This window comes from Phoca vitulina, unplaced genomic scaffold (genome assembly GCF_004348235.1).
Source record: "Phoca vitulina isolate PV1807 unplaced genomic scaffold, GSC_HSeal_1.0 scaffold12, whole genome shotgun sequence".
Taxonomy (NCBI): Eukaryota; Metazoa; Chordata; class Mammalia; order Carnivora; family Phocidae; genus Phoca; species Phoca vitulina.
This window is the reverse complement of record NW_022589715.1, coordinates 4,173,092-4,195,583: the sequence shown is the minus strand read 5'-3', so window position 1 is coordinate 4,195,583 and position 22,492 is coordinate 4,173,092. Positions and strand designations below refer to the sequence as shown.

At 39.5% G+C, this 22,492-nt stretch overlaps 1 protein-coding gene across 1 annotated transcript in view; it reads left to right on the top strand.

Moving 5' to 3' along the window:
- HEATR5B (HEAT repeat containing 5B) overlaps positions 1-22,492 on the top strand; it is a 109,433-nt gene that overhangs the window by 70,259 nt on the left and 16,682 nt on the right. Inside the window, exons 26-30 of the mRNA XM_032410292.1 lie at positions 14-82; positions 4,196-4,375; positions 10,405-10,642; positions 11,856-12,110; positions 20,285-20,412. Coding sequence (XP_032266183.1) covers positions 14-82; positions 4,196-4,375; positions 10,405-10,642; positions 11,856-12,110; positions 20,285-20,412 — 870 coding nt within the window. The remainder of the gene's footprint in view (positions 1-13; positions 83-4,195; positions 4,376-10,404; positions 10,643-11,855; positions 12,111-20,284; positions 20,413-22,492) is intronic.

Sequence of the window (22,492 nt, the reverse complement as noted above, 5' to 3'; positions counted from 1 at the left end):
TTCATTTTCTTAGGTGGGAGCTGCTCTAAGACCAGCCTTTTCACAAGATACCCCATCAGACATAATAGCAAAAGCCTGCCAGGTAAGAAGAAAAATAGGGTTTTCTATAGTTACCTTCTTTAAATTAATAGATACCTTAGAATTTCACTTCCAAGAAAGGAGAAAAATCAAATGTTTTTATCTTAGAAATACAACAGTGACAGTTTCTTCTTTTATTCTGTATCAAATGATGAAGTAGTAACTGTTAATTGCATCCCTTTTTTGGTCATAGCTGAGGAAATGATTTTGGGATACAAGGTCTTTTATCATCCAATAGTGAACAAAGGTATAAAAATCAGAGGGACTAAAAATAAAAGTAAGATTACAAAATAATTAAAGAATGCATATTAATGATAATTAGGTAATAAAAGATTTTTTTTGATCAGTTTGTGAAAATTCTATAAGTTTCTGGAGAATTTCACAATATGGAAATTTCATTGCAAAATTAATCCCAGGAGATTATTCTCACATTATTATATTTGAAAAAAGTCACAAAAGCACTTATAGTCCTACGCTTTTGATAAGTTCCTTTTTTTTAATGCCTCATTCTGAAAATGGATTCATGCATTAAGCTCTCGTCTTTGAGGAAATTGGATTCTTGATCTGCTTTCCTAAGGATAGAAGAGAAGCAACTCTCTCCTTCCGCATTTTCTGGAGTACAGGGCTGTGGTCCCTCATTATTGCTTAGAATCCATAATCAAGCTACATGTGGCCTCTAGACAAAGAATGTTCTGTTATTTACAATAAGTGTAAAGTTCTTACTTTGTTTTCTCGGGCTGAATGAGTTTGCCTCTTCCTCCCATTGTTAAGTTTGTTTTTTTTTTTTTTTTTTTTTTTTAGAGAGGGAGAGGTGGGGTAGGGGCATAGGGAGAGGGGGAGAGAGAATATTGAGCAGGTTCCATGCCCAGTGAGGAGCCTGACACAGGGCTCAGTCTCACAACCCTGAGATCATGAGCTGAGCCAAAATCAAGAGTCAGACATTTAACCGACTGAGCCACCCAGGCGCCCCCTGCCCCATTGTTAAGATTTATTTCTCTGTAGTCTGCTGTCTTAATGATGGCCTTCAGAGAAATGAACTCCTCTCACAAACAGCAGACCAGAGAGAAAAGAGGGAGCCTTGTTAAAGAGAGAGATCTGTGGATCGTAATACAAACGTCAGAGTTAGAGCAGGCCGTTTGGTATGAGATGCCGACACACAAACAATCAGAAACCATAATCCTGTATAAATAAATGTATCATGATGATGTTTCAGAGCATAGTATTTAAGCAGACAAAGCCTACAAAGCTCCTGTTCATAGAAAAGCAAAGGCTATTCAGATTTCATCTTGTGGATGAGTAGTATGAAAATCTCCTGTTACTGAATTTGCCTTCAACTTCTTATTCCTTATGTGGCTGTAAGCTGCTTTTCCTGTACGAAGTTTCTTCTTTTCTACTTACACAGGCTTACGTTCTTGACCTCCTGTCCTGTTTCTGGGAGGAAACCTAGTTTTGAAACAGATGGACAATGGGTTGCAAGTTCCTTTTTCTTAAAGGAAAGTAAGGAGTTGGTTTTGGACAGATCATGAAACATGGCATCCATTTACTAGAACAGATGTCATGTTAAACCTGAAACTGAATCAGGGTAATTTTTAGGTATTATAGGGAGACTCTCAAATGTAACACAACTGGAGACAGTAATCAGTGGTTTAATAAAAAAAAAAAAATTCTTTAAATCAGCATAGGAATCATAAACATATATTTTAAATATCTTATTTCAGATTAAAATGGATAAATGTAGGTTCGTGTACCACTCTTGATGTAAGGCCAGGGTCTTTTCTCTGAATATGATTTTGCTGATTCAGTGCTACTTTATCTTTTTTCATAAGCCAAACCTATAATGCAGAACCTGCAGTTTCTACTTTCATACTCTATATTTTTTTTTTTTTTAAGATTTTATTTTCAAGTAATCTCCACACCCATAGTGGGGCTTGAACTCACTAGTTGCATGCTCTACTGAGTTGCATGCTCTACTGACTGAGCCACCAGGCACCCCGAGTTTCAGGTTCTTTAAAGTGAGGACTTGTGATTATGGAGGCAGGCTAGCACCACCAGACCACCCCTTCCTTGTCAACATTCTTCCTTTGACTCCAGTGTCCCTGCACTTGCCTGGTTTTCCTTTTGCTCTTCTGGCATTTTCTTTTCAATTTCTTTCATTGTTTACTCTTATTCTGCTTGTCCCTTAAGTGTAACTATCTTCCCTGTGTTCTGTCCTTACATCTTTTTTTTTTTTATACATCAGTCCTTGAACAAATTTACCTGATAACATTGCTTTAGTTATTACCTGTTTGTGGAGAGTTCCCAGATCTCCCTAGTTATTGTTTTTTAAAATTTTAATTCCAGTATAGTTATATTAGTTTTGGGTGTACAGTATAGCAATTCAGCAGTTCTGTGCATTACTCAGTGTTCATCACTATAAGTGTGCTCTTCTCCCCTTCACCTAGTTCCCCCATCCCCCCACCCCCTCCCCTCTGGTAACCACCAGTTCTCTATAGTTAAGAGTCTGTTTCTTGATTTGTCTCTTTCTTAACCCTTTGTTCATTTGTTTTGTTTCTTAAATTCTACATATAAGTGAAATCATATGGTATTTGTCTTAGTCTCTGACTGGCTTATTTCACTTAGCATTATACTCCGTAGCTTTATCCATGTTGTTGCAAATGGCAAGATTTCATTCCTTTTTATGGCTGAGTAATATTCCATTGTATGTATATATATGTATGTATGTGTGTATATACATGCGTATATATACTACATTCTCTTTACCCGTTTATCTGTTCATGGACACTTAGGTTGCTTCTGTAATTTGGCTATTGTAAAAAAAAAAAAAAAAAGTAAAAAATAGAACTACCCTATGATCTAGTAATCACACCACTAGGTATTTACCCAAAGAATACAGAAATACTAATTTAGAGGGATGCGTGCACACCTGTTTATTGCAGCATTATTTACAACAGCCATCTTTGATTCCTCACACTTTTTGCAAGTCTCTGGCCCCTCCCCTAAAAATATTTAATTGGTTTCCAAATCCTGTGATTTCTGTCTCCAAGGCTCTCTCAGGTGACACTCCCTTTTCATTCCATTCCCAGCTTGATCTATATCATCTCTGTCCCATAATACTGTAATAGTCATTTAACTGAACACATTGCTTACCATTTAAATACGTTCTTTCCTGGTATAAATACTGGAACAATCTTCCTAAAGCACAATTCTTTTTTTTTTTAAGATTTTATTGATTGATTGATTGATTGATTGATTGGAGTTGGAGGGGTAAGGGGAGAAGGAGAGAGAGACTCGCAAGCAGACTCCATGCTGAGCTCGGAGCCTGACATGGGGCTCGATCCCACAACCCCAAGATCATGACCCAAGCCGAAATCAAGAGTCGGATGCTTAACCAACTGAGCCACCCAGGCACCCCAAGCACAATTTCAGTTGTAATCTCCCTGCTCAGAAGCCTTGGAAACTGATTGCCCATAGAACAAAGTCTGAATTCAGTTTGCATGGAATTTAAATTGTAACATAATCGGATCCCAGTTAACTTTGCTAATCTCATCTCTTTTCCCATGTAACTCCTCTGTATTTATACACACAGACCTTCCTGATACCTAAACATTCCCATTTCTTCTGCTAAAAGTAATCTCTCCCTTCTCTGTTTTTAAGTGTAGTATTACAGTCCTAAAATGTTCATTCAATCTGTGTTTTCTTTCTTGAGGACAGGGACTAGATTTTTCCCCTTTATTTATTTATTTTTAAATCTCTTCCATAGCACCCAGAATAACCCTTTGCCTGTGGTAAGCAGAAATGTTGAAGAATTATTCACAACTGAAGTAATTCAGGCAGAAATTTTTTTCCGTTAAAATTTTTGTCACATTGGACAATGGAAATACGATAAGTAAATACTGTTAGTTTTCCACATAAGAGTATAATAACTTCCATCCTTGTTGTTGATTTGTTATTCAAAAATAATGTTGAACCACAGCATTCAGGGGGTTTTTTGTTTCATTTTCTTCATTGGTATTTTGTGTTTCTTCCCCCAAGGAAAAAAAAATCATATTTACTTCCTACTCTTATATGTTAATATTAATTTTTTTATAGAAAATTAAAAATGTTTTTCTTTGGCTAGGTGTGTAGTACCTGGATTGGAAGTGGAGTTGTCAGTGATCTCAATGACCTCCGTCGAGTGCACAATCTGCTTGTCTCTTCTCTGGACAAAGTGCAGGCTGGAAAAGGATCTTCTAGCCAGCTGTACCGAGAGAGTGCCACAACCATGGAAAAACTGGCTGTTCTCAAAGCGTGGGCAGAGGTAACCACAGCCTTTGTTTTTGAACCATTTCTCCATCCATGAGAAAATGTTCCCCTAGTCCTGTAGGTAAAAACAATTTTGTTTGATTTTTGTTGTTTTTTAAACTGACCTTTGGTATGCAGTGCTTTTTGGAAATCTGTTATTTGCTCTTTCTCACTGAAATATGTATATATTTATGTCTCAAAAGAGCTCTTACAAACCTTTGAAAGTTATGTTTTTTGTTTTTTGTTTTTTTAAAGATTTTATTGATTTATTTGACAGAGAGAGAGATAGCAAGAAAGGAAACACAAGCAGGGGGAGTGGGAGAAGGAGAAGCAGGCCTCCTGCGGAGCAGGGAGCCCCCTGCGGGGCTCAATCCCAGGACCCTGGGATCATGACCTGAGCCGAAGGCAGACGCTTAACGACTGAGCCACCCAGGCGCCCCAAAAGTTATGTTTTTTAATCAGTTTTTTCAAAATTTCTATATTGAGAAAGGGCTCCCCTAACTAATTATGTGGAAATTAGGCAGCACAGAGTCTGATGATCATAACATGGATTGCCAGTCAGCTAGTTCTTTGCTGACTTGCATTAATATGCTTGATTCACCTACCAGGAAGGCTGGCATAGTTTAGTATAAAAAGCATTAAATGTTAAATCAGAGGCCCTAGAACAAGTTCTCTCTGTCTGTAATTTACCGTCTTTGTGACTTTGGTCAAGTGATTTGATCTCTCAGAGCCTCAGTTTTGTTTTGTTTTGTTTTGTTTTTTCATTACAATGTGGAAAAATATCTTCTTGTAAGGCAATGTATATCAAAGGACAATTGTGGTTGGCACTGAATGGAAGATAGATTATTGCTTTTAAAAAATTAGATCAGGGGGCGCCTGGGTGGCTCAGTCGTTAAGCGTCTGCCTTCGGCTCAGGTCATGGTCCCAGGGTCCTGGGATCGAGCCCCACATCAGGCTCCCCACTCAGCGGGAAGCCTGCTTCTCTCTCTCCCACTCCCCCTGCTTGTGTTCCCTCTCTCGCTGTGTCTCTATCAAATAAATAAATAAAATCTTTAAAAAAAAAAAAAAAATTAGATCAGAACCTCACATAACTAAATTAATAATGCACGTTTTTATTGACACCTTTTTCTAATTTAAAGTTTTGCAGCTCATGCCTCAGCCTTGAATGCTGTCTAGTAATTCTTTTCCCTGCTTATCTTCTTTACCTTTGTCATGCTCTTCAAATGCCCAGCATATTCTAGATTTCTCTCCTGAAGACCTATCTTTGCTTATACTTTTTCACTCAGAAAGCTGAGGATATCCATTTTCCATCTCCTCAGAGTGTTACCTTGAAGTCTTTAGATTTTCATGAGTTGGGAACTGTCCTTTCACCTGTTAGTTAATGTTAGTTAAGCATGAGTGTGAAGGGGAGACTGTCCAGCTCAGTGCTGTAATCGTGCCCGCTTCTGTATCTTCAGCCCCTCCCTCTGTGTGCTCACTCTTCTTGCCTGCCTTCCTTCCCACCTAAGTGTATCCTTCTCCTCACTGCTTCCGCTCTCTCCTCTTCAGTCTCAGTTCACTGAGGGAGTTTCAGTATCTTCACTTCCTCAACTCTTGGTCACCTGCTTCTCAGTCCCCCACAATCTGGGGTCATTCTCACTGTGGCAGGCTGGCTGGGTCTGAGGACCCAGAGGGGGTTCTGCAGGACCAATCAACAGGATCCTTGGCTTCGAGCAGGATCAAAATCAAATGCACACCAAGAGGAAATGAGAGCAGCATTTTATTGAAGATATAGAGACAGCAGATACAGACAGCATCTGGGAGACTTGGAAAGGAAAGGAGAGTGAGTCTCGTCTTTGCTTGGGGCGTGGAGTTTTTATTGAGGATGGTGGTCTGGTGTACATGCCCTCTCACACATCCAGGAACTGGTCAAGACAAGGAGTGCTCAGGTGTCCTGCCTAAGTCCCTTATGCCCTGGAGCTAGGGGTCTTGGTGTCAAGGTGTCTGGAGTCAGTGGTCGTGGAAAACGTACATGACGACCTCACCTGGTCATTCCTTAGATGTTGTCTGTTGTGCTGAAAGACTCCAAAGAAATCATTAAGTCCTTGACTTTACAAGGAGGACATACAGCATGGGTAAGGTGGGGGTACAGATCCCAGGAAGCAGGAAAAGGAGCAAAAAAAAACAGCTTTTCATGAGGTCCCTTCAGTTTCCCTGTGTCCTCACCACTCCATTGGAATCACTCTCACTAAAGTTACAAATCAGAGAGTTATCTGTATCACTGTGCACTCGTCAGTTTCCGTGTTACTTGGCCTCTCTGCAGCATTTGATGTTGTCTCCTCTAGAAGCCCTTTGTTTTCCTTGACTTTTGTGACACTCCTCTCTTGCTTCTCCTCTTTCCTTTTCGTTGTTCATTCTCAACATCACTTGCTGGCCTCTCTTTGCCTGCCCACTCTTTAAATGTATTTTTCTTGTCCCTTTCCTCCCTCTTCGTACTTTATGGGCAGCTTCATCCATACCCGTGACCTATAGCTTTAACTTGCATATTAAAGATTGTAATTCTGGGGCTCCTGCGTGGCTCAGTTGGTTAAGCAACTGCCTTCGGCTCAGGTCATGATCCTGGAGTCCCTGGGTAGAGTCCCTCATCGGGCTCCCTGCTCGGCAGGGAGTCTGCTTCTCCCTCTGACCCTCCCCCCTCACATGTGCTTTCTCTCTCTCTCATTCTCTCTCTCTCAAATAAATAAAATCTTAAAAAAAAAAAAGATTGTAATTCTGCTTTTCCACCCAGACCTCCTAAATTCCAATCCCATATTTTTAGCTGTTTATTAGACAGCTAAATATATGGATGACCCATAAGTACTGTACACCCAACATGTCTAAAAAAAATACTGTGTTTTCTCTTTCTTCTTTTTTCCTCTTTATGTCAACTACTGGTCCTACCTCCTGTCTTCAGGCCAGAACCTAGGTATCAGTATTAACTGCTGCTTCTTCAATCCCCTTCATCTTATATCTAGTAGGTAACTAATTCCTGTGTATTTGACTTTGTTAATGCTATCTTTGAAAATAATGTCATTTTGTTCTGATAATAAAAATACCTATATTCACTACACATATTCAGAATATAGAGAAAAGGTATTATTGGAAAAAATCTGTAATCTTATCCTCTCTGTAATCATATTATCTTATCATCCAGAAATAACTATTTTTAATATTTTGGTGTATATCACTATGCATATACGCACATACAAGTCTATTTATATGCCTTAAAATGTGTGTATCTATATCTTTTTTTAAAATAAAAATGGAATTTTATTCAACATAGCAACTATTTTTTTAAATTTAGCAATAGAGGGGCGCCTGGGTGGCTCAGATGGTTAAGCATCTGCCTTTGGCTCAGGTCATGATCCCAGGGTCCTGGGATCGAGCCCCACATTGAGCTCCTGGCTCAGCGGGGAGCCTGCTTCTCCCTCTCCCTCTTCCTCTCCCCCTGCTCATGCTTTCTCTCTGTATCTCTGTGTCTCAAATGAATAAATAAAATCTTTAAAAAAAAAAAATTTAGCAATAGATTATATATACCTTTTCCATATCTATAAATAAATACTTCCTCTCTTCTACCCCTGCTTTTAGTTTGAGTCCTCATCATCTGTTACCTGGTCTATGCAGTTGCATCCTAGTTTTTTTCTACTGTTAGTCTCCCCTGCCTCCACCTCCAGCTGTTACTGTTCAGATTCTCAGAATAATCATTCTAAAATGCAAATTTTGGGCAAAGAATATGAATTGACAGTTCACAGAGAGGAAACAAAACTACACATAAACATATGGGAGGGGGGAAGAAATATAGAAACATTTCCCAGCTAAATTAACATCATTTTTAGAATAATAGTATTAGTAAAATTTTTCTAAAGGGTGATATGTATCAAAACACTTACTAAAACCACACATTAGCTGACCAGTTTATCATAAGGAATATTAAGGATATACACAAAGACTCTGCTGATGATGTTTATTGTGATGTTTATTTTTCTCTCAGAAAAATGGAAATAACTTAAAAGTATGTCTTGATCCTAAGAGATGATGGAATTAAGTGAATCGAAAATTGGGTTAAAAGTTATTCACAGGGATGCCTCTGGGGTGCAGTTGGTTGGGCGTCTGACTTGGTTTCGGCTCAGGGCGTGATCTCGGGGTCATGAGATCGAGCCCTGTGTTGGGCTCCACACTCAGTGGGGAGTGTGCTTGGGACTCTCTCTCCTCCCTCTGCCCCTCACCACCGCATGCTCTCTTTCTCTCTCTCTTTCAAATAAATAAATCTTTAAAAAAAAATTTTAATTAAAAAAATAAAAGTTATTCACAAACACAGTATTATTTAAAAGACTATGTATACACAACATGTTTAGAATACTAATGGTATTTTCTCATTTTCTTCATTTTACTTATACTTCTGATTTTTCTATTTTTCTTGTGTAAGATCTAATAAGAAAGATAAGCTAAACATTGTTTAAAAAGAAGTCTAAAAAATATGTTCTCCTGTATTGCAAGTAGCAGTGTAAATTCTAGAACCTTTTAGAAAGGTTTTGGCAGGGTCTGTTCAGAGCCGTAAAAATATTTGTAATCACTAATGCAATGATTCTGTTTCTGGGCCTTTATCTTAGGGAAAAATATCCAAAATACAGGAAGGAAATGTTTACAAAAAGCTTTACTTGGAACATTATTTATAATGTGAAGAACTGTACACCTTTTGCCTTTGAAAATTATATCTTGTCTTGTTAAGATTCCCAATGCTAAGTAAAGAATCAGAAGTAAATATAAAATTTCAATGTAGGGAAATTGTTAGATGTATTGTGGCTCATCCCCTACAGCCATTAAGAGTTATGGTTATGGGGGCGCCTGGGTGGCTCAGTTGGTTAAGCGACTGCCTTCGGCTCAGGTCATGATCTCAGGGTCCTGGGATCGAGCCCCACATCGGGCTCCCTGCTCCGCGGGAAGCCTGCTTCTCCCTCTCCCACTCCCCCTGTTTGTGTTCCCTCTCTCGCTGTCTCTCTCTCTGTCAAATAAATAAATAAAATCTTTAAAAAAAAAAAAAAAAAGAGTTATGGTTATGAAGACTAGCATTTCATGGGAAAACCTTATGATATGTTAATAGATAAAATTAAATACAAAATTCTTTGTACAACAAAATTACAATTTATAAAGATAGAATATGGTAACCTGGAAATTGGGATTATGAGTAATTTAAACTCATTTTCAAAACTTTTTGTGGTATAATTTTAAAATAAAATTAAAAGTTCAGAAAAAATACATAATATCTGATCTATAAATCCTGCAGTGACCTCTTCCCTTCCCCATTGCCTATGAAGTAAAACCTTCACCTACTTCTGCCTCATATTCTGTACTCAGTCTATACCAATTGCCAAAGCCTAAATGTATGTACAAAAACAAAAACAAAAATAACTGCAACAAAGAAGAATCTTTAAAATTATGTTTTAGGAAGTTGCTATTATACATCTTTTTGGTTTACTAAGTGGAGAGAAAGGATACAGATAATATATATGTGACTAGTAAATTATATGCTTGGCTCAACTCTCTATTATAAAGGCCAGATTGCTAAATATCACTTAAGAGGTTAGAAGGATATTTATGGAAATCCTTTCTCTGGCCCTTCTCCCATCCCCCTCCAGCCTTTTTCTTTGAATGCTGTCTGATTGTATCTAATAAGTCTGTGAAAGTGGAGGCAGTAAACAGGAAGTTATACCCTATGACCAAAAAAAACCACACATAAAAGGGGGCTTTGTAAAGTATAACAAGAGAAGCCAGAAAAATTTCAGAGAACCCTGCTGAAGGAATATTTTTTGAGAGGAATAGTCAGAAGTCAGATCGATAAAAAAAAGATTGTCTCCAAAGCAGGTAGAATTATTCTTTGGAGGTTGTCAGGAAATCATGAAGTTATAGACTTTTCAGTGTCTATACTCAATTACTTTCAATAATTCAATTGTATAATCATAGCAACTTAGATTTTATCATCTCTTAATATTATGCCTTGTTATTTCCTTCTCCTAAATATCTTACTAGGTATATGTGGTTGCTATGAATATTAAGAAGGAAGCAGAGTCAAAGCCAAAAAGAGCAATGAAAAGTACTGATGATGATGATGATGATTATGGTACCATAGATGAACTACCACCAGATAGTTTAATAACACTTGTGCAACCCGAACTGCCAACACTCAGCCGCCTATGGTTGGCGGCATTAAAAGACTATGCACTTTTGACTTTACCAGCTGAATTTGCTAGTCAGCTCCCCCCAGATGGTAAGTACTGCATTCAGAGTTTTGCCTTTATGGAGTTCAGAGTAGTAATTAAACAAAATGTAATTGGTGGAAGCTGGCAACAATAATAATTAATAATATTATAGTGTAACTTACCCACCTTAAATTTATAAAGTGAGTATAACCCCTTAAATTTAATTATTTAATTATTAATAATTTAATAATATAATTTAAGATGTGGTAATGACATTTTAAATTTCTGTGGACTTAAACTTGGCGCTCTGTCACTTAGGGCATGTTCTCTGTATTGAATTTATAAATTCAAATACAGCATTAAGCTCATTTGTTAACCCTAGCAAAAAGTTCTCACTGTTATAACAACTGTATCAGCTAGAGTACTCTAAATAACCATGCATAACAAGTCATTATGCATAACTATGATGAAGTTTATTGCTGTGCTGGTCAATGTATGCAAGGACAGATGGGGAAGTCCTCAGTTTGGTAGTGAAAACAGGAGTTAAGGAAGAATGGCAGAGGAAGGGTGAAAGAGAAAGACAGAGTTCCCTGGCTGTGGTAGAAAGAGAAGGTAACCAGGGTTTTAGGGAGTCTCTGGCAACAGTGAAGAGGAGGCCTGTGACCACAGGGTAGAGGAAGGTAGAGGATCCCCAGCAGCATCTGTAGGTGGAGAGGAAAGGCTAGAAACCCTAGCATTGGTGAGGAAGGCACAGGCCCTCCAGTTCTGCGGCTGCAGGAAAGACGTTACTTTTGGTGGCTTTGTAATAAAGAGAATCTCTTTGGCCAGATTGCTCTTTTGTACATGCTATGGTCTGAATTTTGTGTCCCCTCCAAATTCGTGTGTTGAAACCTAATCCCCATTGTGATGGTATCAGGAAGCGCGGGCCCTTTGGGAAGTGCTTAGGTCAGGAGGTGAAGCCTCTGGAATGGGATTTGTACCCTTAGAGAAAAGACCCCGCATTGCTCCCTAGGCCCTTCCACCATATAAGAATACAGCTGTGAGTCAGAGAGATGGCCCTTACCTGAGCGTGTGGGCAGCCTGATCTCAGACCTCCCCCCCCCTCCAGAACTGTGAGAAATAAATTTCTGCTGTTTAATAAGCCACCCAGTCTCGGATTTTGTTATAGCAGTCCAAATGAACTAAGACAGTAAGTAATGAGTATTTTTAAGTTAGTTGTTGATAAATGGTTGACCACTTACAATAAAAGTAATGGCTTTGATTGGCTTGATTATTTTACAGGTGGAGCATTTTATACTCCTGAGACTATTGATACAGCTAGACTTCACTACCGGAATTCGTGGGCCCCGATTCTCCATGCAGTGGCACTTTGGTTAAATAGCACAGGATTTACATGTTCAGAGTCTGCAGAAGCAGCAGCCGTACCTGGCTTACAGAAACGTGCTACACCCGTCAGTTTAAACCAGGCATCAGGAGCAACACCTAGTGCTAAATCTTTGCCGGAAATTAACAAAGACAGAATGCATCTGATTTTAGGTAGGTGTGTCATATTGATCTATTTCAAGATGTGTCACTTCTGAAATTCATATCTGTAGGGAAGAAAAAGTTTCCTTCTGTCCTTTTAGGTTCTGTGGCTGGCCTAAGAATTAAATTGGTATAAGACAGATTAACAGGAGAAAAGCATAGAGATTTAATATTTTCAACCTAAAGTAGCCATTAGGCCCAAAAACTTATAAGCCATTTTACACAAAGAACAATAAATTGTGAAGATGTGACCAGACAAAGGGGTTTGGGCTGGGGGCAATAAATTGTGGGACAGGGATTAGGAAATACATGGGGGAAACTAATTTTAGTAGGTTTGTACAAGTCTGTTTCAACACTGACTCCCGGTCTTCTTTTCCTGATACAGAGAGGGCACCTTTCTCATGAGAAATTTTATGACCTGCTTTTAGGTGGAAAGTGGTCAGAGAGCCCTTACTGCATCTGCTTGCTGTTCATCAAGTACCTTCAGCTCAAAATAAGCAATATGCCAAAGAGGCATATTTTGGTGTGGCATGTTCCAAAATCCTTCATATCTTTCATTTTAATGCTACAGAAAAGTTTTATATACCACAGTCCAGAGAAGGAATAATAAGAGGAGGATTTTTTAACACATTTTCTAAATTGTTAACTGAATTTTTAATAGGAAAATTCAATTATTAAATACTCAAAATTTTAGCTGTCAGGGCCCCTGGGTGGCTCAGTCGTTAAGCGTCTGCCTTTAGCTCAGGTCATGATCCCAGGGTCCTGGGTTGGAGCGCCGCATTGGGCTCCCTGCTCAGCAGGAAGCCTGCTTCTCCCTCTCCCACTCCCCCTGCTTGTGTTCTCTCTCTCTGTCAAATAAATAAATAAAATCTTAAAAAAAAAAAAAAATTTTAGCTGTCGTGTTCACTCACAGAGCAATAGTGAATAATTTTCAAGAAAAAAACTACATTTTTCTTTTTCAATGGCAGATTTTCTTTTTACCTGACACTTAACAGATTGTCCTATGAGGAAATAATAAAATGCAAAGTTAAAGCAAATTTGAATAAATCTCAATTTATAATTGCTTTATAGATGCTCTTTTAACATTAAGATATTAAAGACTCTAATGAGGCTCTTAAGCATTTTTATATTTTCTGGGAGGGAAGAGGAACACAGTTGGTAAGGTGAAATTATAGAACTCATTAGTAGATCTCATACATGAAAATAAGAGAGACTTCTAAAACAATGACCTTATCCTTATGCAAATTAAGAACAATTGTTATCCATGATAATCCATTATGCCTGTGTAGCTTGCCACTACAAAATCTTTGTAGACATGAAAATTGTTTGGTAACCATTTAATGAGAAGTAATTTTATAATTTTCATAAGTTTATTTTTAATGTATTATTTTTTAAAGTCCTAGAAATAAAAAATTGAGTATCGGGGCGCCTGGGTGGCTCAGTCAGTTAAGCGGCTGCCTTCGGCTCAGGTCATGATCCTGGGGTCCTGGGATCGAGCCCCACGTCCGGCTCCCTGCTCAGCGGAGAGCCTGCTTCTCCCTCTCCCTCTGCCTGCCACTCTGCCTACTTGTGCTCTCTCTCTATCTCTCTGTCAAATACATAAATAAAATCTTAAAAAAAAAAAAAAAATTGAGTATCTTCTTAATCAACTCCACGACCTTGGAGCTGCCTCCCTCTCCTGACCTTCAATTTGATTATTTTTTTTGCAATTTGTTAACATATTTTATTTTATTTTATTTATTTATTTATTTTTAATTTTATTATGTTATGTTAGTCACCATACAATACATCATCAGTTTTTGATGTGATGATCCACGATCCATTGTTTTCGTATAACACCCAGTGCTCCACGCAGTACCTGCCCCCCTCAATACCCATCACTGGGCTAACCAATCCCCCCTCCTCCCTCCCCTCTAAAACCCTGTTTGTCTCTCAGAGTCCTAGTCTCTCATGGTTCATCTCTCCCTCCAATTCCGCCTCCCTCATTTTTCCCTTCCTTCTCCTAATGTCCTCCATGCTATTCCTTATGTTCCACCAGTAAGTGAAACCATATGATAATTGACTTTCTCTGCTTGACTTATTTCACTTAGCATAATCTCCTCCAGTCCCATCCATGTTGATGTAAAAGTTGGGTATTCATCCTTTCTGATGGCTGAGTAATATTCCATTGTATATATGGACCACATCTTCTTTTTTTTTTTTTAAAGATTTTATTTATTTATTTGAGAGAGAGAGAGAATGAGAGACACAGAGCATGAGAAGGAGGAGGGTCAGAGGGAGAAGCAGACTCCCTGCCAAGCAGGGAGCCCGATGCGGGACTCGATCCCGGGACTCCAGGATCATGACCTGAGCCGAAGGCAGTCGCTTAACCAACTGAGCCACCCAGGCGCCCGGACCACATCTTCTTTATCCATTCATCTGTGGAAGGGCATCTTGGCTCTTTCCACAGTTTGGCTATTGCGGACATTGCTGCTATGAACATTGGGGTGCATATGGCCCTTCTTTTCACTACATCTGTGTCTTTGGGGTAAATACCCTGATGTGCAATTGCTGGGTCATAGGGTAGCTCTATTTTTAAATTTTTGAGGCACCTCCACACTGTTTTCCAAAGTGGCTGTACCAACTTGCATTCCCACCAACAGTGTAAGAGGGTTCCCCTTTCTCCACAACCTCTCCAACATTTGTTGTTTCTTTCCCTGTCCATTTTTGCCCTTCTAACTGGTGTAAGGTGGTATCTCAATGTGGTTTTGATTTGAATTTCCCTGATGGCTAATGATGATGAACATTTTTTCATGTGTCTGTTAGCCATTTCTGTGTCTTCTTCAGAGAAGTGTCTTTTCATATCTTCTGCCCACTTTTTGACTTGATTATTTGTTTTTTGGGTGTTGAGTTTGAGAAGTTCTTTATAGATCTTGGATACCAGCCCTTTATCTGTAGTGTCATTTGCAAATATCTTCTCCCATTCTGTGGGTTGCCTCTTTGTTTTGTTGAGTGTTTCCTTTGCTGTGCAGAAGCTTTTTATCTTGATGAAGTCCCAAAAGTTCATTTTTGCTTTTGTTTCACTAGCTTTTGGAGATGTATCTTGAAAGAAGTTGCTGTGGGCGATGTCCAAGAGGTTACTGCCTATGTTCTCCTCTAGGATTTGGATGGATTCCTGTCTCACATTGAGGTCTTTCGTCCACTTTGAGTTTATCTTTGTGAATGGTGTTAGAGAATGGTCGAGTTTCATTCTTCTGCATGTGGCTGTCCAATTTTCCCAGCACCATTTATTGAAGAGACTGTCTTTTTTCCATTGCATGTTTTTTCCTGCTTTGTCAAAGATTATTTGACCATAGAGTTGAGGGTCCATACCTGGGTTGGTTCTCTCTTCTGTTCCATTGGTCTATATGTCTGTTTTTGTGCCAGTACCATGCTGTCTTGGTGATCACAACTTTGTAATATAGCTTGAAATCGGGCAACGTGATTCCCCCAGCTTTGTTTTTCTTTTTCAACATTTCCTTGGCGATTCGGGGTCTTTTCTGATTCCATACAAATTTTAGGATCGTTTGTTCCAGCACTTTGAAAAATGTCATTGGAATTTTGATCGGGATGGCGTTGAAGGTATCGATTGCTCTGGGTAGCATAGACATTTTAACAATGTTTATTCTTCCCATCCATGAGCATGGAATATTTTTCCATCTTTTTGTGTCTTCTTCAATTTCTTTCATGAGTGTTCTGTAGTTCCTAGAGTATAGATCCTTTACCTCTTTGGGTAGGTTTATTCCGAGGTATCTTATGGTTTTTGGTTCTATTGTAAATGGAATCGTTTCTCTAATTTCTCTTTCTACAGTTGCGTTGTTAGTGTATAAGAAAGCAACTGATTTCTGTGCATTGATTTTGTAATCCTGCCACATTACTGAATTGCTGGATGAGTTCTAGTAATTTGGGGGTGGAGTCTTTTGGGTTTTCCACATAAAGTGTCATGTCGTCTGCGAAAAGCGAGTTTGACTTCTTCTTTGCCAATTTGAATACCTTTTATTTCTTTTTGTTGTCTGATTGCTGTTGCTAGGACTTCTAGTACTATGTTGAACAATAGTGGCGAGAGTGGGCATCCTTGACGTGTTCCTGATCTTAAGAGAAAGGCTCTAAGCTTTTCCCCATTGAGGATGATATTCACTGTAGGTTTTTCATAGATGGATTTTATGAACTTGAGGAATGTTCCCTCTCTCCCTATACTCTGAAGAGTTTTAATCAGGAAAGGATGTTGTATTTTGTCAGATGCTTTTTCTGCATCAATCGAGAGGACCATATGGTTCTTCTCCCTCCTCTTATTAATGTGTTCTATCACATTGATTGATTTGCGAATGTTGAACCACCTTTGCATCCTGGGGATAAATCCCACTTGGTCGTGGTGGATGATCCTTTTAATGTATTGTTGGATCCTATTAGCTAGGATTTTGTTGAGGATTTTGGAATCCATATCCATCAGGGATATCGGTCTGAAATTCTCCTTTTTGATGGGGTCTTTGCCTGGTTTGGGGATTAAGGTAATGCTGGCCTCATAGAATGAGTTTGGAAGTTTTCCTTCTGTTTCTATTTTTTGAAACAGCTTCAGTAGAATAGGTATTATTTCTTCTTTGAATGTTTGGTAGAATTCCCCAGGGAATCCATCAGGCCCTAGACTCTTGTTTTTTGGGAGGTTTTTGATCACTGCTTCAATCTCGTTACTGGTTATTGGTCTATTCAGGTTGTCAATTTCTTCCTGTTTCAGTCTTGGCAGCTTATAGGTTTCCAGGAAGGCCTCCATTTCATCCAGATTGCTCAGTTTATTGGCATATAGTTGTTGATAATAATTTCTAATAATTGTTTCTATTTCCTTGGTGTTAGTCGTGATCTCTCCCTTTCATTCATAATTTTATTAATTTGGGTCCTTTCTCTTTTCTTTTGGATAAGTCTGGCCAGTGGTTTATCGATCTTATTAATTCTTTCAGAGAACCAACTTCTAGATTTGTTGATCTGCTCTACTGTGTTTCTGGTTTCTAATTCATTGATTTCTGCTCTAATTTTAATTATTTCTCTTCTAATGCGTGGCTTAGGCATCGTTTATTGCTTTTTCTCTAGTTCTTTAAGGTGTAGAGTTAGTTGGTGAATTCGGGATTTTTCTATTTTTTTGAGTGAGGCTTGGATGGCTATGTATTTCCCCCTTAGGACCGCCTTTGCAGTATCCCATAGGTTTTGGACCGATGTGTTTTCATTCTCATTGACTTCCATGAATTGTTTAAGTTCTTCTTTGATTTCCTGGTTGACCCAAACATTCTTGAGCAGAGTGGTCTTTAGCTTCCAAGTCTTTGAATTTCTGCCAAATTTTTTCTTGTGATTGAGTTCCAGTTTTAAAGCATTGTGGTCTGAGAATGTGCAGGGAATAATCTCAATCTTTTGATATCGGTTGAGACCTGATTTGTGACCCAGTATGTGGTCTATTCTGGGGAAAGTTCCATGTGCGCTCGAGAAGAATGAGTATTCTGTTGTTTTAGGGTGGAATGTTCTGTAAATATCTATGAGGTCTGTCTGGTCCAGTGTATCATTCAAAGCTCTTGTTTCCTTGTTGATTTTCTGCTTAGATGATCTGTCCATTGCTGAGAGTGGAGTATTGAGGTCTCCTACAATTAACGTATCATTATCAATATGACTCTTTATTCTGGTTAACAGTTGGCTTATGTAGATGGTTGCTCCCATGTTGGGGGCATAGATATTTACAATTGTTAGATCTTCTTGTTGGATAGACCCTTTAAGAATGATATAGTGTCCTTCTGTGTCTCTAATTACAGACTTTAGTTTAAAATCTAATTTGTCTGATATAAGAATTGCTACCCCAGCTTTCTTTTGAGGTCTGCTGGCATGGAAGATGGATCTCCATCCCTTCACTTTCAGTCTGGATGTATCTTTAGGTTCAAAATGAGTCTCTTGTAGGCAGCATTTGGATGGGTCCTGCCTTTTTATCCAATCTGCAACCCTGTGCCGTTTTATGGGAGCATTTAGGCCATTCACATTGAGAGTGATTATTGAAAGATATGAATTAATTGTCATCATGTTGTCTGTGAAGATGTTGTTTTTATAGATTGTCCCTGTAAATTTCTGTTGTATATCACTCTTGGGGTCTTTCTTCTTTTATAGAACCCCCCCTTAATATTTCTTGCAGGGCCAGCTTAGTGGTCACATATTCTTTCAGTTTCTGATGGTCGTGGAAGCTCTGCATCTCTCCATCCATTCTAAATGACAGCCTTGCTGGATAAAGTATTCTTGGCTGCATGTTCTTCTCATTTAGTGCCCTGAATATGTCTTGCCAGGCCTTTCTGGCTTGCCAAATCTCTGTGGATAGGTCTGACGTTATTCTGATATTCCTCCCTCTGTACGTAAGGAATCTCTTCCCCCTAACTGCCCTTAAGATGGTTTCCTTGGTTCTAAGATTTGCAAGTTTTACTATTACATGCTGGGGTGTTGGCCTGTTTTTCTTGATCTTGGGAGGGGTCCTCTCTGCCTCTAGGACGCGAACGTTTGTTTCATTCTCCAGATTAGGGAAGTTCTCAGCTACGATTTGCTCAAATACATCTTCTAGTCCTCTCTCTCTCTCCACTCCCTCCGGGATTCCAATCATTCTGACATTGGAACTCTTCATGGTGTCACTTATTTCTCTGATTCTATTTTCATGGATTCTGAGTTGTTTTTCCCTGGCCTCCTCTTTTCCCTTTTTATCTATTATATTGTCTTGAGGTCGCTTATTCGTTCTTCTGCCTCAGTTACCCTAGCTGTTAGATTATCTAGATTGGATTGGATCTCAATGATAGCATTTTTAAGTTCTGCCAATTCAGCTTTCATTTCTGCCCTCAGAGACTCTATGTTGTCATTAATTGATTTCTCCATTCTAGCCATTGTCTTCACAATTGCTAGCCTGAATTCCATCTCTGACATCTTGGTTATATCTGTATCCATTTGTAAATCTGCAGCATAAGTCATAATCTCTGAGTCTTTTCTATTTTGGGGGCTCCTCCTCCTAGTCATTCTGTTGATGGATGTTTGACGGAATATATAGAGTCCAAATTATTGACCAGAACCCAAGCAAGATGCACCTGTTTTCTTGGGACCTTAGGGTTGCTGGCCTCTTGTTTTCCTAGTCTGTCTTCTGCGGGAGGGGCCTGCCGCACTGTTACTCAGGCAACCCTGTTTGGGCGGAGTTGCCCTGTGCCCCTGTGGTGGGGGATGGGCTCAGGGGGAATCAGTTTTTGGGGCTTTTGTTCTCTGGCAGCTTTCCCTGGTGGCTTTCTGCATCTCTTCAGCGAGTCAGAGCAGAAGAGACCGTTTCCAACCCTCTGCCTCAGAGCAGAGAGATCTCAGTCTGTTCTTCAGTGAGCTCTCCAGGCCACACCATCTCCGTTTCTGTCGGGGCTGTTATAAACTGCAGCGTCCTGGGTTGTGTGCCCCTCCGCAGTGCTCCCAGTCCTGCCTCCAGATCGGGGCACGGCTCTGCCCTTTGTGCTTCTAAAACCGCCAGCCGCTCCCAGTTCGCATGTGCGACCCCGCTGCCCTGGGGTTTCCGACCCTGGGGCTGCAGTTCGCAGGCATGACCCCGCTGCTCCGGGTTTCTGCCCCGGGGGCTGCTCTAAAGTCCTTTCCCCACCGCTACCAGTCTGCGAGTCTGTGCCCTGTCCGCATTGCGCAAAGCTGTCGCTCACCGGCGGTGTAGGATCCCCACGGCCAGGCACCCTCCCGCTGCTGTTTATCCTCCGATATCTGCCCACAGCATCAGGGCTCCCCGCTTCGTACCTCAAAACCAACCGCCTGCGAATATTCTGCTTGTAGAGATCCAGATCTTCTTACATCTCAGGCTGGTTTCGTGGGTGCTCAGAGTGGTCTGGTAGATACCCAGCTCAATTCCGGGGACCAGTTGAAATAGGGTCCCCTCCTCCTCCGCCATCTTTCCTCCGACTGTTCTTCAATTTGATTATTAACCTAACTGCAAAGCCACAATCTGTGTTATAAAGTTTGGCTGCTGCTTTTGGTAACCATTTTGAACTCTGCTTTAAGGTAGCATTAAGTATGCGTCAAAGTAATCTGTGAAAGAATAGAGGAAAAATAGAGAAGAAATCTGACCTCCGAGCAACAAAGTATTTTATAGTGACAAACGTGTGTTTTTATTATGTACATCGCAGGTGTGAGTATACAGTTCCTTTGCTCCCCCAGACCTGAGGAGCCTATTGAACATGTTACAGCATGTCTACAGGCCTTACACACCTTGCTAGATTCTCCTTATGCCCGAATCCATATTGCAGAAGATCAGGTACAGTCTATTTCTATAACAGATAATAAATTGTACACTTTGTTTTCATATTTATCTTAAGATCATTTTCTCCCATATGAAATAAATATTATATAATAAGTATTCAGGATTTTTTACTTTATCTAAGACATTATAGTGAATGTTGGATGCCTAGGCACAGCCAGCATAGAAGTAGTCAGTGTATCTTCTTAGATGTGTTCCTCGGGAGTCAAGTAAAACTAAAAACTAAGGGATGCCTTCAACCCCAGTTAATGATTCTACTAATAAAGGCCTGAAGTAATTTATAAGGCTATTAAATAAATCATACCACTTTTAAATGATAAAGTTTTATCTCTCATTTAATGAAATTTTTTTTGCACTGGCTCAACTACTCATCTAAGCAGTTTAATGAATTGCTTTTTCTAATTTCTGTATGTAATATTTAGAGGACTTTATTCATGTTACAGAATGAATCTACTGGTGGATTTGTTATTCTTTTTAATTAGAAATTCTTTTCTTTTCATACTAAGAGCCATCTTTTTGGTCACCAGCACTACCATGAGGGGTAATTTTCCATAAAACACAAATGAACAGAGTTGCTGTCATTCGTTATGTCAAAATTAGGTTTGCACATGATGCTGACCAAAACCAAAATAAAACAAAGCATATGCTTTGTGATTACAAGATTCACTCACTGATGAACTCTTCTTGTACCCCAGCCTTGCAGCCTGAAGCTGTTCCTCAGCTAAACTACAGATTACTGCAAGAAACTTCTGGTTTTTATAAAATTTGAAATTTAATCTGTGAATGAAGAGAGAATACTGTGTTTACACTCGCTCATTTTGGTTTTAACATAATTCATCCCACACCCATCTACCTAGCTTTTTTTTGAACCCAATATTGTTTTGTTTATCCAAGCACTGCTTTACACTTGGATGGATTATATTTTTTTTCCTGAGTTGGATTCTATAATTTCAAAATCAGCAGAGTATGCTGACTCAAAAATTGTATTCATTCACCCAACAACTTCTACTCTGTGCCTGTCCTGCATCAGACACAGGTTGAGGCTATAGATAGCGAAAGCTGTCTCCCTGCACCTGGATCAGGAGATCAGGATGGTATGACAAGTGCTGAGCTAGTGTATGTAAAGCTATGAGTCAAATAGAGGGGAGGAGCCCTGACATTATCAAGGAAGGTAAGGAATGGCTTCTCAGAGGAGATGATGGTTGGATTAAATCTTAAAAGAGGAATTAGTGAGGCAGCACAAGAGGGATGGGTTTTCCTCTCTGGGAGAAAAGCAAATCCCAAGACAGGGAGGCATGAGAGAACATGACAAGTTCAAGGACACTACTCTCATTTACTATGGCTGAGACAAATGGAGCACATGGGGGTTATTAGGAGATGAGGCTGCACAACAGGGAAAAAGCCAAATAATAAAGATTCCTGTATGGCATGTTAAAGGGTTTAAAATCTGTCTTAAAAGTCATAGGGAATCATTAAAAATGTTAAAATAGAGGAATAACCTGGTTCAACTTGTATTTCAGAACATGATATATATAGATTTGATCACTTTTATCGACCTTGTGAGATTGGTTGATAAGAGATGACAAGGGAGGCAGGGAGGCCAGTTAAGAGGCTCTTTTCATTTTATTTCCAGAGAAATAGCGAGTTACACTGGCTTAGGGAAACTGAATAAAGGAAGAAAAAAAGAGGGCCGGGACTGGAACGTGAGAGTATATTACAAAAAGTAAAAAAGGATGGAGATGAGGAAAGTAAGTCAGCACCGGAGACTACTAGAAAGGTAGGAGGAGAACTGAGAGAACAGAGTTACAAGGGCAAGGGAGAGTGTGAAGGATAGACAATAGTCTCAAAAGAACCAGAATCCAGTATATTAGGGCAAAAGAGAGTCCAGGGAAGGTTACTAGTGACCTCAGACAGAGCATTTTCTTAGGTGGGCAGAAGCCAGATTGTGGAAGAGTGAGGAGTGAATGAGGGGTGAGGGAACTGGAAGCATTGGGCTGGGACCAGAGAAAGCACAATAGAGATAGAGGACATGGAGGCAGAGAGAAGGATCTGAGAGGATTTGGGAGGGGGGTGGGAA